The sequence below is a fragment of the Heterocephalus glaber genome, unplaced genomic scaffold, assembly GCF_053883595.1.
Source record: "Heterocephalus glaber isolate CG9 unplaced genomic scaffold, H.glaber_assembly_v1.0 deba00000896, whole genome shotgun sequence".
Classification (NCBI taxonomy): Eukaryota; Metazoa; Chordata; class Mammalia; order Rodentia; family Bathyergidae; genus Heterocephalus; species Heterocephalus glaber.
The window spans coordinates 3168947-3188426 of record NW_028258170.1 but is presented as its reverse complement, the minus strand read 5'-3'; the positions used below and the strand labels follow the sequence as shown (position 1 = coordinate 3188426).

Sequence of the window (19480 nt, the reverse complement as noted above, 5' to 3'; positions counted from 1 at the left end):
CCTCCAAATGTAAGACCGCTGTCCTTACCAAATGCTCCGAGGAGCTGACTATAGTGAAGCACACCCAGGGATCCCAGTGGTGCCTCCAGAATGTAAGGCCAAGGGCCTTACCAAATGCTCCAAGGAGCTGGAGTGGAGCACACCCAGGGATCCCAGAAGTGCCTCCAGAATGTAAGGCCAAGGGCCTTACCAAATGCTCCAAGGAGCTGACTGCAGCGAAGAACACCCAGGAAGGAACACACCGGACAAGTTGGAAAGTAAAACAGACCTTAGTCTGACCAGAAGGCAGTCCCAAAGCAAAGTAGCTTAGAGAGGCGATCAGCCCAGATTCTGAGGCTCTTTTTATAGGGGGTTGCAGGGAAGTTAACAGGCAAATTTACAGAAGAGGGAACAAAGGTTAGTGGTCTTACATTTGCATTTTAATTAGGTTGACATGTACTGATAGTCAGCAGATGCTTTGTAGATTTTTCTATAGATAGTGGTGTCTGGAACAAAGAGTTGGATAATTATGGCTGATACAGATCTTATCTAGTGTCCTGGAACTAAGAAGCATCTTTATCTATTTACTCACATTCAATCACAGTTGGGGCTAGGGGAGTTTTATGATTACAGAGTTAGGCAGTCCTAGAAGAGGAATCAATATAAACACTGTTGAACTTTTCGTACCCTCCCCAAGGAGATGCCAAACAATTCTTTCACTACCCTAAAACATCTGGCATTTTAATGAGATGCCTGGAGATTCTGTGCTAATTATCAGGGACTTTTTCTAACCGATTGTGGGTTTCTGCATGCGGATGTGTGTGTGTGTGTGTGTGTGTGTGTGTGTGTGTGTATTTTACACTGCATCATGCTCATTGAAACATAATTCAAAATCACCAATATTTTGAAACAATCTAAATAGCCATTCATGGAGAAATGGATGAATGCATTACATAAAAAATTGGAATTGGCTGAGCATTAAAAGTGATATATATTAACGTTAGTCAATATTTGATTTTAGTCAGAAAAATCTAGAGTTTATATAATTGAAACTTAATACATTCTTCTTTTTTGTAGTACTTGGGACTCACTGCAGAATCTTCACATTGAGCAACATCCCCAGGAATTTAGTTTGTTTTATTTTGAGATAGGGTCCAACAAAGCAAATAAATTATTTGAAATAAGGCTGGAACTTGGAATCTGCCTGTCTCAGCTTCCCAGAGTCCTGGGATTACAGGCCAGCACCACCAAGCCTTGCCTCCTCTCCCCTTTAACCTTGGTCTTTTTACTAGTAATTATCTTCACCAGATGGGAACTGTATCTAAAGTTTGGGATTCATGCAGAAAGTGTCATTGGTTAAGTATGTGCTAACATATGTGATAGTAATGTGCAGTCCAAATTTGCACATGCTTTAAATTGATTTTTAAATACTCATTTAAAAATTTTTTTAAAATAGTTATTTTAAAAATTAAATCTACACTGTCTAGTGACCATAGAAATATATGATGGGGAGTTATGCTATGTTTTTACACTTTTGAGGCACTATTTAAGATTCATGATCCCATTTTATTCTTGTCCTTGATAGAATTCTGTTTTCTGAGATTTTCCTCTTGGAATTGTGGGACTGCATTGTAAGACTGAGGGCCTTACCAAACACTCTGAGGAGCTGACTGCAGTGAAGAACACCCGGGAAGGAACACACTGGACAAGTTGGAAAGTGAAACAGACCTTAGTCTGGCCAGACGGCACTCCCAAAGCAAAGTAGCTTAGAGAGACAACTAGCTCAGAGTCCGAGGCTCTTTTTATAGGGGGTTGCAGGGGAAGTTAACAGGTGAAATTTACAGAAGAGGAACAAAGGTTAGTGGTCAGCTGACATGTACTGATGGTCAGCAGATGTTAGTAGATTGTTCTATAGATACTGGTGTCCAAACATCAGTTTTGAACAAAGAGTTGAGTAATTTACTTTGGGACCTTATGGCTGATACAGATCTTATCTAGTGTCCTGGAACTAACAAGCATCTTTATCTATTAACTCACATTCAATCACAGTTGGGGCTAGGGGAGTTTTATGATTACAGAGTTATGCAGTCCCACAGCATAACTCTGTAATTTAAGGCTCCCCTCAAGTTCCAACATAGTGACTGATTGTGAGTTAATGGTTAAAATGTGCTTGTTAGTTCTGGGACACTAGATGAAATCTGTGACAAACATAGCGTTCCTAAGTAAATTACCCAACTCCTTGTTTGTCAGAAACTGATGTTCTGGACACAGCTATCTATAAGACAATCTGCAAACATCTTTTGACAATCAACATTTTTTCTCTTGCTAATTTCCCCTACAACCCCCTATAAAAACAGCCTCAGGCTCTGAGCCAGCGGCCTCTCTAAGCTACTTTGCTTTGAGAGTGCCATCTGGCCAGACTAATAAAGGTCTGCTTTACTTTCCAACTTGTCCGGTGTGTTCCTTCCTGGGTGTTCTTCACTGCAGTCAGCTCCTTGGAGCATTTGGTAAGGCCCCCGGTCTTACATTTTGGAGGCCCCAGCAAGATCCTCAGGTAGGAACCCCAGTTCAGCTGAGACTCTGTGGTGGGATCCAGCAGGAGACTGAGGCTTGCCAGCAGGCATTTCAATTGCTTAAGACTGCACTTGCATCAGCACCAGCCCTGGCATTGCCAGACTTAAACAAGCCCTTCACCCTGTATATAGGAGAGAAAATTTGGGTAGCCAAGGGAGTGATTACTCAGCTTTTGGGGCCATGGAAGTGGCCCGTGGCATTCCTCTCAAAGAAGCTTGACCCAGTGGCCTGAGGGTGACCTACTTGTCTGAGGAGAGTAGCAGCATCAGCTGCTTTAACCGGAGAGGCTGACAAATTGACCTTTGGACAGGATTTGACTTTGATCACTCCCCATGCTAATGAGCCCTTGTTGAATAGCTCACCTACTAAATGGTTGTCTAATGCCAGACTGTTACAATATCAAGGGCTCTTGATAGAACAGCCACGCATTAAGTTTGTCACCACCACTAGCCTTAATCCAGCTACTCTGCTCCCAGAATCCAATGAACACATGCCCATCCATGATTGCCTTGAGACTCTTGAAAACTTGAGGGGAGGGCATCTGGATTTGACAGACCAGGCCCTCCCCCATGCAGAGACAACATTCTACATTGATGGGTGCAGTTTTGTTCGTGATGGCATACAGTATGGTGGGGTGGCGGTGTTCAACCTTGACCAACAGGTGGAATGGGAACAGGGGCTACCTCAAGGGACATCAGCACAGAGGGCTGAGCTGATTGCTTTGACTAAGGCTCTGAAACTAGGAAAAGGAAAAAGGATAAATATATTCACTGGTAGCTGTTATGCTTTTGCCACCGCCCATGTGCATGGGGAGATTTATCAGAATAGAGGGCTGCTGACCTCTGAAGGAAAGGAAATTAAAAACAAGACTAAAATATTGGCATTACTACAAGCCATCTGGTTGCCCCGAGTGGTCGCCATCATCCATTGACATGGACACCCAAAGGGGTCTAGCCCTGAGGTGATTGGTAACAATGCTGCTGATCAGGCAGCAAAACAAGCTGCCCAAAAATCAGTGGGGAAGCAAATGGTTTTGCTACCCATGCCAGTACTCCCAGAAAAACCTGAATACAAAGATAAAGAAGTGGCAGAAATGAACGGGAAGCACTGGACTCAAGAAAAACATGGGTGGTGGACGACTAATGATGGAAAGGTGGTGCTCCCCGCTGCTGTAACAGACACATTGCTGCGCGAACTGCATGAGTCCACCCACCTTGGAGATAAAAGAATGATGGCTGCCTTGTGACCCCATTTTGTCAGGGAGAGATTGTCCCAAAAAGCCCAGGACATGGTGAGATGATGCCCCACCTGCCTCAAGGTAAATGCAAACCACGTGACTGGGCCCCCCAGGGTCTGACACAGAGGATTAACTCCAGGAGAGCATTGGGAATTGGACTTTACGGAAATGAAGCCTGGCATGTATGGGTACAAATATTTACTAGTTTTCACGGATACCTTTTCAGGATGGGTAAAAGCATACCCCAGTAAGAGGGAGACAGCTGAAGTAACAGTCAAAAAGCTCTTGACAGAAATAGTTCCCCATTTTGGCTTGCTCTTAGCTCTGGGGTCCGACAATGGTCCAGCCTTTACAGCTAAGATATCTAAATTAATTAGTAATATCCTTGGAATAAAGTGGAATCTACACTGTGCCTATAGGCCTCAAAGTTCAGGACAGGTAGAAAGAACAAATCGAACTTTAAAGGAGATTCTGACTAAATTATGCTTGGAGAGTGAACTAGGTTGGGTAGAGCTTCTTCCTTTTGCCCTCCTCCCAACTAGGTGCACTCCTACGCCTCCCCTAAATCTGTCTCCCTTCCAGATTGTTTATGGGTGATCTCCCCCAATCATCCCATTAGTAGATGTAAAATTAAAGGAAAAGCTTTCCCACCTTCAACTCCTTAAATCCTTAAAAGCAGTCCATCAGCTTCAGTTGGAGCTACATGATAAATTACGGAAGACTATGCCTAGTCCCAATGAAAAACCTTTGCAACCTTTACCCTATAAGCTGGGAGATTTGGTTTTTATTTACAGGTTTGATTCCAAGACCCTGGAACCACGTTGGAAGGGACCGGTTCCTGTTGTCCTGTCAACTTCCTTGGCAGTGAAGATAGCTGGACATTCTGCCTGGATACATCGCAACCATCTGAAGGCAGGACCTCCCCCTGCCCCTGCAGATGTCATGAAGTACAAATGGAAGGTTATTAGCCAACCAGGTGACCGAAAGCTGAGACTGGGGAGGGTTGGAGATATTTCTCATTCATGATAATATTCTCTGGGACATTGGAGGTACTGCCCCCAAGAAAATTGGACCACACCGGAAATGTATGGGTTCAATTGGCAAAATCGCTTAATCTGTCAGAATTCTGTCTAAATGTAGATGTAAATTTCCATTATGTATTAGAAAGCTGTCTCATTCCGGTGTATGCCCCTTTAAATTTAATACGGCCAATTATATTCCAGCCAATTAAACCAAGACCCATTGGTGCTTGAGTCATCTAGCTGTAGTTTTACCAGACAGAACTATTTGATTATGCCAAATAAAACTAAACATTGGTCACCTTATACTGCGCCAGGATGTGATGATGATATATGTCTTTTGACAGATGCTGAAGTGATATCTACGATAGCATCTTTTGTTGGTCTGCCTTCCATAGGAATCCATGATAAAAAAAAGCAGTAGGAAAATTACCATGCAAAGTGGTCAAAGGCTTAAATGCTACCTCATCAGCCTTGGCATTAATTAACCAGGAGTTACAAGAACAGAGACAGACAATCTTACATAATAGAACAGCTATAGACTATTTGTTGCTCTTTCATCATCAAGGTTATGAAAGAATAAAAAATATGTATTGTTTCAATCTGACTGACAATAGTCCAGGAATTAGAGAAAAAGTAAAACAGTTGGAAGACTTGGCTAAAAGGGCACATGATAAAAAAGTAGGATGGGACTTGTTCCAGTGGCTAACTAAATGGTTGCCCAACCTACAATGGTTAAAACAATTTTTTCTCATCATTATAGTTGCGAGTATATGCTTAATATTGTCACTCTGCTGTGTGCAGTAGATGCCCACATTTATACGTAAGATTACTTAAGTTGTAAAATCAGTGGGGAATGTGGGACCGCATAACTCTGTAATTTAAGGCTCTCCTCAAGTTCCAACATAGTGACTGATTGTGAGCTAATGGTTAAAATGTGCTTGTTAGTTCTAGGACACTAGATAAAATCATGACAAACATAGAGTTCCTAAGTAAATTACCCAACTCCTTGTTTGTCAGAAACTGATGTTCTGGACACAGCTATCTATAAGACAATCTGCAAACATCTTTTGACAATCAACATTTTTTCTCTTGCTAATTTCCCCTACAACCCCCTATAAAAACAGCCTCAGGCTCTGAGCCAGTGGCCTCTCTAAGCTACTTTGCTTGGGAGTGCCATCTGACCAGACTAATAAAGGTCTGCTTTACTTTCCAACTTGTCTGGTGCATTTCTTCCTGGGTGTTCTTCACTGCAGTCAGCTCCTCAGAGCATGTGGTAAGGCCCCTGGTCTTACAGAATTAAAGTCTAAAGACACCTGAGGAGGATAATCAGTCTCAAATATAACAGGAAAAAGATTTTTTAAAAAGGAAATAAAGGTCAGTTGTCAATCAATGACCAAGTTTAAGAATTTCCATTTTGATAAGTGTTTGGTCAAAGTTTTTGTCATGAATGCATATTGAAACTTCTGAAAATATTACACCTATTGAAATATGATATGCTTGTTGTTTTTCTTATTTTTTTCAGATGGTGAGTAGCATAAATTGTGAATGTTAAACTTAACATAATTTCCTTGCTTAAAACCTCATGATATATCACTGCTTTCATACATTGCTGGATTCATCAACTAACATCTTGTTAGGAATTTTCAGATTCCTGATGCTTTTATCTGCTTTTGACATCAAAGTAATAATATTCCTCCAAAGTTTGGAAAGTATAAATTTTCATTAGCTCTCAGTCTGAAAGAATTTTTAGGAAGTGATAAGTCCTAAGCAATTAGTAGAATTCACTGTTCAAGCAACCTGGACATGATTTGGGGGTATGGGGTAATTACTGTGAAAATAAATTTTAATGGAGTTCATTTTCAGGTATGAATTTTTCTGATATTTTTCTCTTAGTGTCTCTGTAATAAGAAAAATACAATACACCACTACTTATGATCCTAAACTCAAGCATAAATTGTTTTCTTATAGATGCTCTGAGCACCCCTACATTTGTGTATAATTCTAATTCTTATCTATGTTGACTATTCTCAATTATATTTGTATGAAATATTAAATTCTATGACTCATTATCAATGATTTCATTGGATTCTAATTTCTGATTTCTAAAATTTACATTGTATAGAAAAAATTTTTAAAATACTGAACTAACTTATAAATCTTCCTAATAATAAAATTCAGGCTAACTTCAAAAATAAATGAAATATTTTACCTAATTTTACATATCAAAATATTTCTTCTATTTTTGATTTATCTTTTCTGGGATTACTAAAAATGACACCAATATTCTACAGATGTGATAAATTGGATTATATCATTTATGCATTTTTTGAAGTTTACAAACTTCTGTCTTTCTACTGTAAAATTTATGTTATAAATTTAATTATAAATAACATAAGTTTAACCCGGGAAGATATAATATAAATTTTAAAAATATAATTTAAATATTTTCATAATCTAACCATCAACACTTCATTTTGTCCCAATTGTATGTTCACTTTCTAGGAAATTAAAATATTTTCATATATATCTATATGTTAACAATTATAGAATTGTATCATCATAAAAATCCATTCATTAGAATCTTTGGTAAAACATGTTTCCATACATGACAAGGTACACATTATTTTAGCTACAAAAATAATTCTATTACAAGGTGGTATGCTAAGAAACCATATCAGATTCTATATAGTATAAATATAATCCCATGGTTGTAAAATAATAAAAAATGAACAAAACAGAAAAATTTAGAGTGTGTTATGGATGCATAGATCCACATATCATAACATGTATAAACATCAGAGCTTAGCATATCACACTCTAAATATAAATATAGCATAGTTAAAACTATGGAATTATCTGTTTGCTTCCTTTCAAGAATGGACCTTAACAAAAATAATACAGTATTATATGTACCAAGTATGAGGGAAGTTAGCCACAAGACAGGGAAACAACAAAATGCTTCACCATAGACATCTCATGCAAGAATAAGAAAATATAGATGATGACTTTAAGGAAACATTTTTCTCTGATTTAGAGAGATAAGGAAGAATAGGCATATATTAGAGGAAAATACACAGTAAGGAACCCAAAGCAAACCAGTTAGGAAAACTGAACCAAACAAAATTCTGCAAATTACTGTGGCAGAGCTCAAAGAAACATTTTCCTTGGTGTATTTGCTTTAAACATGTAGGCACAGAAGGAGACAAAGTTCGAAGCTGCTGAGTTAATAGGCCCTCTCAGCTCATATGTGAATGTAAGGGGACTAATTTGGTAAAAGAGCAACCTTGTGCAATCGGGGTTCTGCTCAAGAAGTTTTTCCTGTGCTGCGACTTCAAGGGTTTTATTGATTAAAAGTCATCATATTGCAGAAACATGTCATGCTCACATTTATAGCAGCACAAATTAACAAGAGCAAAATCACAGGAGTGGAATCTGTACCCAAGTTGTGAATGCATAAAGAAAATGTAGTGCACACACATGTTGGAGTATTCCTTGGCCATAAAGAAAGAAATCTGAATCCTTGGTAGGGAAGTGGGGGGTCTTGAGACCATAATGCTAAGTGAAACAAGTCAGTGGGCAACAGTTACACATCACATGGTTTCCCTACAGTGGAAGGACCAAAACACAAATAACTCAGAGAGCAAAATGGAAGACTTGTGTTAAGAAATGGACAGAGACTCTGTAAATGGAATCTGATGAAATGGGGTGAAGGGATGTTGGGAGGAGAAGGGGAGTCAGCATGATCTGTTTATATGTCTCAACCCCAAGTGGAATATAACTACTAAAAACTATGAATCACAAACCTATGCCAAATAATTTTTTAAAAAGAAGAAAAAGAAGGACCCTAAGGATCTATACAGAACAAGGGATTTGAAGAGATAATTATGACTGATTCATTCAAATCATCACACTACACTGAGCCTCCTGATACTGTGGTCTCATTTTACTTTTCTGTAACTCATTAAATGTGTGGAGATTAAAATCAAAATATAGCTTTTGGGTAAAGAGTAGCACAGAGACAGGTATGGACACTAGACATTATTGTAATCATTGCAAATACTACAGAAGCCATTTGTCTCCTCTTTTATATTTATTTCTCTGCCTAACTTCCAGGTAGCCTACAACTCTGCAACCTCGTCTCATAGGTTTAGACAACCTGTTCCACATAGCTATATTTTTAGTTATGATAGTTTATAATAAGACAATATTTTATCATATGTGACTCATTTTTCAGCATTTCAAAATATGACAAGTAAAAACAGGGTCAATGTTTAAATATATTGTGAGCCCACCTGTACTTGTTATACATTCTGGAGGAAACCATAACAAGTTGACATTCCAGGTTCATACACAGAAATCATACTGTATGAGAATTTTAAGAAAAGATATTGCACAGTTTTTTCTGTGCTTTTCATAGGGCACAGTTTAAATCTTTATTTCTCAAGCTATAGATCAAAAGATTCAACATGGGGATGACCAGGGTGTAAAATATGAAAGCCACTTTGTCAGTGTCAAAGGAGTGACTGGACTTGGGCTGCATGTACATAAATATCAGGGTCCCATAAAACATGGTGACCATGGTCAGGTGGGATCTGCAGGTGGAGAAGCCCTTGCACCTGCCTTCTGCAGAATTCATCCAGAGAATGGCTATAAAAATGAGCAGGTAGGACATGAAGACCATGAGGAAAGAGAAAATCAAGTTAAAAGCTGCCAAGATTAGCATCATCACTTCAACTTCATGTGTGTCTGAGCAAATTAAAGATAACAAGGGAAGACTATCACAGTAGAAATGATTGATAACATTGTATCCAGAGAAGGACAAAGTGAAAATCTTTGTAGTGATCAAAGAGATACAAATGTGCAGTAGAGATAGGGAATCGCCACTAGTACCAAACACACACTTGGTGACATGACCACAGTGTAGAGGAGAGGGTTACAGATGGCCACATAATGGTCATAGGACACGGCACACAAAATAAAAAGCTCACAAGCAACAAACAAAAGAAAGAAAGCCAGTTGTGTAGCACAACAATTATATGAGATTGGATTTTGATCCATAACAGAATTAGCCAGCATTTTGGGCCCCACAGCTGTAGAATAGCCGAGATCAGTGAGAGCCAGGTGTCTGAGGAAAAAGCACACGGGAGTTTCCAGCCTGGGGTCCACCAGGGTAAGGACAATCATGCCCAGATTGCCCAGCAGTGAGCTCAGGTAGATGATGAGAAAAAGGAAGGACAGTGGGGCCTGCAGCTCGCCGCGATCTATGATGCCCAGCAGAATGAACTTGGTCACCATTGTGAAGTTGTGCCCCTCCATCCAGGGTGATCTGAGAACCTGCTCTAGGTAGAGACATCAGCATGGTCAGCATCTTTTCAATAATATCACCTGGATGAATTTTATTATGTAGAGTTAGTGCAAATATACTCTATGGGAATTTTTCAACTTAAAATATTTGAAAATAAGCCCAACTTTCTTTATGGTTCATCTATGGTGAATTTTTTCAAAAAGAACATTATTCATTTCCAGAGATATTTAGGTTTTTAGAACAGAAGGGCACTGCTGCTACTGGCATCTAAAGGTTAGAGGACCTTAACATGTTAAATGTCCCATCATATTCATTTTCTAGCTCAAAATAATATCCACATCAATAATCTCTTTCTAATATTGAAGAAATCTAATAGGTGCAGATAAATATATATGGAAAGTTGATAGTTATAAATAACAATATAAAGATAGGTGTTTAAAAAATAAAAATGAAAGTAAATGAATAACAATGTTACTGCATTTTAAATTCTGTAACTGTTATTTATGTAACAATTACCTAGTTATATTTCATAGCAACATTCTACACTCATGACAAAATAGCTACATTCTTGACAAAATAAGATATTCTAATGATAAATTCCTAAATTTCATATACAATTTCCGTGTGCTGTAATTTGGAGTTACATCTTTTTTTTTTTTTTTTTTTTTTTTTTTTGGTACCAGGGATCAATCTTGCACTTTCAAGGCAGGCACTGGAACCAGAGCTAAATCCCCTGCCCTTGAGTTACTTTTTTGAACTTTGAATGTATTTTAATATAATATAAGTTAACTTCACTAATATTTAAAATAGTAGCATTCCCTTGGGAGCATTACCATTATAACTATGATATACTTATGTGAATTTAAGAAATAAGGTGTGTGTTACATGAAAAATTTCATAGTATTAAGAGGAAAGTTTTTAGAATTGAATTATATAATGAAAACTATATGTTTGCTTAAAGTAAAAGGGTAGTATATTTTAAAGAAAAAATTTTAAATATTTATAGTATGTTTCATGCTTCTTATTGAATAAAACTTTTGGTATGGTACAAAGTATCAAAAGACAAAGTAAACTATAATAAACCCAAGTATTACATGAGTTCCTGATGGAGGTTAAAATTCTTCTTTTCATTGTATCCCCAAGAACTTCCTCAAAATATTACATAGTACATAATGCTAGTGAATATGCATATGAACAAATAAAATATAATGGGAAAATCTCAAATAAGCCAGAAATTAAAAAGTATAACATGAAAGCAGGCAGAAATTTTGGTCAAACAATTATTACTTTTGTATCATACTGTGAGTACTATTTTCAAAATTAAAAAATAAATGATATACTTTGTAGCAAAAATTGTAGACATATTTCTCTAAGTAAGCTATAAGCAAACAAATAAAAAGACACAATTTCACAACATGTGTACAATGTAGTTCATATAATTTACACTTTGCTTCCTTAAAAAATGCCTTAAATGGGCACTGCTACCTGCCAAGCTCCACTTCTCCACCTGGGCTGTTTTCTCATTTGAAATATATCAGGCAATAACATTAGAAAAATGCCTCAATAAACAAATAAATGGTATAAATCTTGACTTTTGTTGTTGTTGTTGGTTTGGTTTACAAACACGAAAAAAAATTTAAAATAAAGTGGATATAGTTAATACTAATAAGTGAAAAAAAATAAATTCTTATAAGTGACAAAAAGATCATTTTTTTCTCAGTAGCCTTGGAATTCATTAGAAAGAACTGAACTGCTCTTCCCTAGTTTGCTATCTTACCTGGACGTTTCAATTTTATTTTTAAAATCTCTACTCTGAGAAAAATTTACTCAAGTTCACTATAAAATGAAGAACACTTTACTATTTCCATAAATATTAATATTTAAAATTCTGAAATTCAATACTTTCCACACCTAATTGTGAGGCAGAAAGTCTATTTTCCACATCAGGAGATCTGGAGGGAGTCACATTTTGTACATTTAATTATGCAATTATTAAATGCTAAAATATTCTCCAGAAATACACTCCAGAAAGAGTGTAGAGCCAAAATTAACTGAGGATTGGAAAATTGCAGTTAACGGTCTCATCACTGAAGTTCCAAAATATGGCACTCAGTAAAATCATGTTCTATTATCAAGGTTTTATGTCTTCTTGATATTAGACTCCTTTCAATAAGAAAAAAAAATCTATGTACGATTGCGTGTTTTCAAAAGAAAACACCCACTCTGTGTTTCTAAGATGCTCCTGAGCATTCATCTTCTCATCCTAGGAGAAAATGTTCAAACATCAAAATCAAGAGAAGAGAGAGATCCTCTTGCCCCTCAGGCACTATGGAGCTGTAAAGAGCACACAAACGGAATCCTAGATGCTGTCTGAGTAGATGGCAAAGCTGAGTAAAACTGTGGACATTTCTGTAGATTCTGATATATCAGTTTAACATACAGCATCGCAATGAGACCACCTGTCTTTGTTACCTGTAATGAAACCTCCCTCTGGATTCTCCCACCAGTGTGCTTCTTAACATGGGGTTTGAGGTTTTGAGGGCAATTTATCCTTCTTGTAAAAGCTTTGAAACTCTCCCTGTGGAGATGCCAAGCAATTTGCTGGCTACCCTTAAAGCCATTGAGAACTTGATGAGATTATCCACTAATTGGCAGTGGCTATGCACTTATTTAGTTATGGAGTTATGTGTTTGTTTCACAATCCAGAAATCTCACTTATGAGTAGTTATCCAAATTACTGGCATTAGAGCTCAAATAAATTTTCACATTCTCATGTTCATAGCAACACAATATAAAGCTGTGGAAAAGCTTAATTACCCACTAATACTTGAATAGTGATTGCTACACATGACTTATTACTCAGTGTTTAAAAAGTGAAATTCTGCAATATGAAGTAGCAAGGATGAACCTAGAGAACATTATGCTACATGAGATAAACCAGTAACAAGGCAAACAGTAAATTCCTATTTATATGAGGCATTAAAAATACTTTTTATAACACAAAAAGGAAATGAGAGTTGCTGAAGGCAAGGGCTGAGAAGAAAAAAGCAGGTACTCATAAATAAAGATAAAATTTCAGTTATGCAAAATAAGTCAATTTGTGATAGTGTAAAACATTCTAGTTGTATTAAACAATATAATATCAATTGTATATTTGAAAACATTGAATGTATACCTCAGAGTTAGCATAAAAAGTTTTAAAGAACTGAGGTTCCAACACACACTGTGACAAACACTTGAATGCTTACAGATTCAAAGTAGCCATGCAATGAAGATCCTCTTTGGTATAAATAATTTACAAAAAAATTTCTGGAGTGGAGCATACAAAGAGATGAAAAATAGACTACCAGCGGTTGAAGAAATTTATGAACCAGGGGGAATTACAACTGGGGTACACAGTATGGATGGAAATGTCTTAAAATTTGACAAAGGTGAGGGTTACTCAATATTGAGAATATAATGACTGCCACTAAATTGCTCTGCTTGAAATAGTTAATTATATGATGTGTATTTACCTAAGTGAATCAATTTTAAATAAGCATATGAAGTTTTACACATATATTTTTGTGTGTCTTTCTAGTGAAGTAACTATTATATTTGGCCCATATAATTTATATGCATCATTGATAATCAATGGAATTTATAACACTCAATAGAATGATTTTCTCTATGGTAGCTTTCAATTTATAGAAGTTTAAATTTGCATGACTCAAAGTAGTTCACAATTGAAAAATTATTTTTTAAAAACATATTAATCAACTAGTGGTGTCTTGCAAACATTACAATTTTAGTCATAATAACACTGCTATACATTTCCTTAATTTATAATATGTTTTGTTTTCTAAAATTTAATTTATTTTTTAAATTTATATATTAATTGGTACATTTTAGGTATACAATACATTTACATTTATCATTGGGTGTTTGTGCCTGAACATGATGTATCTTAGTTCTTATTTTTTTCCCCATTACCTATGCGACCTTCACCCCCACCACCCTTCCCTATTTACATAGATTTTGTTTCCATTTTCTTTCTTTCTCATAATTTTTCCTTTCCTATCTTCCCTTTCCCCTTCCCCTCCTGCTACCCCTCCAATATTTTAGGCCATTTTAGCATATATTTTCGTTGTGGATATTTGTAAGCTGTACATGACTCACCTTCAAATTTTCTATGTTCCCTTCCCTTCTCCTATCTACTCATCCATCTCTTGGTTTTCTTCATATTTCCAAAAGATCTAACATCCCTAATACCTTAAATCTATCTATTATTTTGCCCCTTAATTTATACACATTTTGGTTTTCCATATAGAAAGAACCATATGGTATTTCATTTTGTGTATCTGACATTTCTCTTTTATTGTGACTTCAAGTTGTATCCATTTTCCTACAGATGACTTCAATTCATCCTTTATGGCAGAGTAGTACTCCACTGTATGGAAATACCACATTATCTTTATCCAGTCTTCTGTTGATGGACCTATAGGCCATTTCCAAGATTTAGCTATTATAAATTGTGCTGCTACAAACATGGGTGTGCATATATCACTGTTAAATGATGTCTAACCCCTTGGGTGAGATACCTACTGGGAGAATGAATTTCTGCTTTTTGTTGTTTGAGGGATACCCACAGTGGTTGCATAGTGGTTGTACTAGGTTACTCTCCTATGAGCTGTGGAGGAGAGATCCCTTTCCTTCACAGTCTCCCCAGCCTTTGTAACTCTGATTTCTGGATGACTTCCATCCTTAGAGGAGTCAATGACATCACTGCTGCTTTCATTTTCATCTCCACAATGCCCAGCAGTACTGCCATCCTCTCATGAATTTATGGACCATTTGTACTGCTCCTGCTGAGAAGTATCAATTCATTTCAGTTGCTCAGTTTTTGATCTGGTATTTTATTTTGAGAGAGTCTAAATTTTTTTTAGTTCTGTATATGTTCTCAGTCCTCAGTCAGAGATGAAGCTAGCCATATCTTTTCCAAATCTAAACATTCTTTTGTTCAATTTTGGGCATGCTTCCTTCTCTGTATGAATCTTTTAAGTTTGATTAAACTCCATTTGTTGATTCTTACTGCTATTTGCTAGGCAATTGCATTTCTCTTTAGAAATTACTTGCCTGTGCCTATTGCTGAGAAGAATGTGAATTCTTCAGTTAAAGTGGAATTATTAAATTCATTTTTTGAATTATGTGGTTCAGCCCTGATATTTCTTTGATAATTTTTTGTCTAGTTAATCTCTTTGTGAAATTGAGGTATGGAAGTCACCCACTATGTTTGTATCAGTGTTTATTTGATCTTTTATATCCAGTAGATTTGTTTTATGAAGTTATGTGCACCAATATTTAGTGCATAGATATTAAATTGTTTTCTCTTGCAGCTAAATAGTTCCCTTTACTTATATATAGTCATAATCTTTGCATGTTCTGATCAGTTTTTCTTGAAGTTTACTTTGTCTGAAAAAAAAATAGCTGCTCTTGCTTGCTTTCAGGTCTCTTGTGCATGGAATATTGTTTTCCATCCTTTGATTTTAATCTATTCTTTCAATTTGATGAAACTCTTCAGTGTAACAGACAGTTGGTATCTGCTTTTTACTGAGACTTAACACTATTTTTGATGGAGGAGTTGAAGCCATTTTCATTGTGAGTTATAAATGAAAAATACATATTTCTCTGCATTCTTTTCTGTTGCTGACTAAAATCAAATATTGTATTTACAGAAAAAAGGGAAACCACACACACTAGAAATCTACCATACTGATTAAAAATATTACAAAACACACAAATTTCCACTTCTATTTTTATTACTCTTCCTTACTTCAAACTATGTCCAACCCTGCAGCCTTCTCTTATGATCTTTAGACTGTAAAAGTATTCTATATTGCTACAACGTTGTCAAAATTATTATACTTATCATAATGCAAAACCAATTAAAATATTTAACTTAAGATTTATGGCATTTAGAATGTGATAAGTACCAGCGGGGTCAATATTTAAATATATGGGATGCTCATTTACGCTTGTTATACACTCAGGAGAAAAACAGAGGAGGGTGACATTTGTGCTTCATATGTGGAAATCATACTGTTGGAGAATTTTAAGAACAGATATTGCACAATTTTTTCTGTGATCTTTGCAGGGCACATTTTACATCTTTGTTCCTCAAGCTGTAGATCAAAGGATTCAACATTGGGATGACCAGGGTGTAAAATATGGAAGCTACTTTGTCAGTGTCAAAGGAGTGACTGGATTTGGGCTGCACATACATAAATATCAGCGTCCCATAGAACACAGTGACCACGGTCAGGTGGGACCCACAGGTAGAGAAGGCCTTTTGCCTACCCTCTGCTGAATTTATCCTGAGAATGGCTATGAGGATGAGCAGGTAGGACACAAGGATAATGAAAAGGGAAGAAATCAAATTCATAGCTGATAAGAATAAAATTATCATCTCAGTTTCATGTGTATCTGAACAGGCCAAAGATAACAATGGGAGATTGTCACAGTAGAAATGACTGATGATATTGTATCTACAGAAGGACAAAGTGAAAACCTTCATGGTGACCAGAAGGGACACAAATGCACAGTAGAGATAGGAAATTGCCATGAGTACCCAACATACTTTTTGTGACATGATGACAGTATAGAGGAGAGGGTGACAGATGGCCACATAGCGGTCATAGGACATTGAGGCCAAAATTAACAGTTCACAAGCAATGAACAAAAGAAAGAAAGCTAACTGCAGAGCACAACAATGATAGGGGATTGTATTTTGATCCAGAACAAAATTTTCCAACATTTTTGGTCCCACTGCTGTGGAATAGCCAAGGTCTGTAATAGCCAGGTTTCTGAGGAAAAAGTACATGGGAGTTTGCAGCCTGGGGTCCACCTGGGTGAGGATGATCATGCCCAGGTTGCCCAGAAGTGAGGTCAGGTAGATGATGAGGAACAGGAGGAAGAGTGGAGCCTGCAGCTCAGGGCGATCTGTGATGCCCAGCAGAATGAACTCAGTCACTGCTGTGAGGTTGGACCCCTCCATCCAGGGCAATCAGAAACCTGTTCTGCATAGATACATCAGCATTAAACAATTGTGTGCCCTTCTCATCACCTGGACAGATTCATTCTGTGGAGGCAATACAAATATAATCTATTCAAATTTTCCAATTTACAAAATTTAAAAATAAGTCTCCTTTCCATCAGAAAGAATATTGTTCAGATCCAGAGATACTTTGGTTGTCTTGAGAAGTGAACTGCTACTGGCATCTAATGGGTAGAGAATATTTAAACTGTTAAACATCAAATTACAATCATTTTCAAGCTTAAAACCATCTCCACATCAATAAGCACTTTATAAAACTGAGGCAATATAATAGGTGGACAGATTGACACATATATAGATGATAATGTGTATAGACATCCCTATATACAAATATAGATGCCTAAAAAATAAAAAATTAGATAACTGCATAAGGATTGTACTGCTCTTTAATTTTCATAATTGTCATTGTCACTGAATAGGTACATTGAATAAAGTGACATTCACCCTAAGTACAAAATAAGATATTATATGGAGATTTCTCAAAAAGCTAAAACTAGAAATTCCTTTTGACCTAGCTCTTCCCCTTCTGGATATCTTCTTGAAAGAGTTAAAACATCATGTCAGAGTGCACAGCCATGTTTACAGCAGCAAAATTCATAAAAGTTAAATCCTGGAAGCAACCTATACATTCTGTAATAGAATAGATAAAGAATATATGGGATTTCTTACATTACTGCACTGTTTTAAAGAAAACTTGAGTCTTTCGTGGGAAAAGAAATGCAACTCGAGAACATAATGTGAAATGAAATATAGCATATACCCAAACAAATATCACATTATTTATCTTACATGAGAAATTCAACTTGGACATAAAGAGCAAAAATAAGGGAGATAGTAGGAAGATAGATCCTTCTTAGTGGGAAGAGGATCAAGACTCAAAGACAATGGGGAAGAAAGGGAAGGAAAGTGGATTAGAAAAGGGATTAAAATGTGCTACATACAAGTACTAACTCTATACAAGGAATGGAAACATGTACTGCAAACATGTAGTAATAAAAACAAAATGAATAAGTAAAAGAAGACATTCTAAAGGTATATTTCAAAAGAGCACATAAAATTGCACAGTGTGCTACTTTTCTGTCTTTCAAAACTATTTTAATATATGTCAGTATAGGTTAACTCTCTATATATTTACTTACATATTAATATCCCCTGGGCATATTTTAAGCATAACAGATAAACTTTCTTGGATGTAACCAATGAGATGCATGCCACATGAGAAAATCTTAGAATATTAGTAAGAAAGTTATTAGAATTGATTTATATAATGAAAAGTAAAAGTTCCCTAGGGATAAATAGGTAGCATATGTTGAAGAAACAATTTCAATATATTTATAATACATTTAATGCCTCTCATTGTGTAAAGCTTTTACTATGTTACAAAGTACTTAGAGACAAAATAAAAAACAACGAAACTGAGGAATATGTGGATTCCTGATGTGATCTGAGATGCTTCTTTAAATTACATCCAGAAGAAGTATATCAAAATGTGATATAGTGCAATTACAGAATGAAAAGAGGCATATAGTATTTCAAGGTAAGACAATTAGTACCTTTGCAAAATATTGTTCTAGTGTTTTAAAAATGAAAAAAGTGCATAATATACTTTGTAGTGCAAAATGTAGAAAGATAAATCTTTAAGTAAGCTATAAACAGACACATGTCAGAAGTTCACTACATATAACATATGCTTTGTTTCCTGAGAACACTTTTGAAATCATGTTGACTACCTGATCTATTCCTCTGCTCTACATAGAAAATGTTCTCATATAAAATACGAAAAAATTTATTAGGAAATAACATTATAAAATACTTTCAATAAAATACTATAGGAAGGAGTTTAACACTTGTTTCCTTCTGTATTGGTTTGGTTTGCAATTATGAAAGAATTTTTAAAATGTAAATATGAATTAATGTTTTAAAGGAGAAAAATAAAAATGTTTTCAATAGCTTTTTAATTCAATGGAATAAAACAGCTTGCTCTTTTATGGTATGTTATTTTACCTTCAATTTTAATTTTAAAATTTATACTCAGAGAAATTTACTATAAAATGAGGAATAATACCATTATTGTATCACATTTTGTATATTTAGTTTTGTAGTTATTAAATGTTAAAATATTTTTGAAAAACTCACAAAAGTCTGTAAATCCAGATTTAGATCCCAGTAACCTGTTGAATCATTCAAGTTTCAAAATGTGGCATTAAATAAAATTGTGTCCTATTTTTATACTTTATCTCTTCTCAATTTTGACCTTTTTTCAGCATGAA

General features: G+C 35.9%; 1 protein-coding gene and 1 pseudogene across 1 annotated transcript; both read right to left on the bottom strand.

Annotated features, from left to right (window-relative positions):
* Nucleotides 1-9187: 9187 nt before the first annotated feature.
* On the bottom strand, nt 9188-10128 carry LOC101719640 (olfactory receptor 8K3-like; annotated as a pseudogene).
* A 6080-nt stretch (nt 10129-16208) lies between these two features.
* LOC101719997 (olfactory receptor 8K3) lies at nt 16209-17150 on the bottom strand. Its single transcript, XM_004875350.2, has one exon. It carries the CDS (start codon nt 17148-17150, stop codon nt 16209-16211), a length of 942 nt encoding a protein of 313 aa, XP_004875407.2.
* Nucleotides 17151-19480: the final 2330 nt, after the last annotated feature.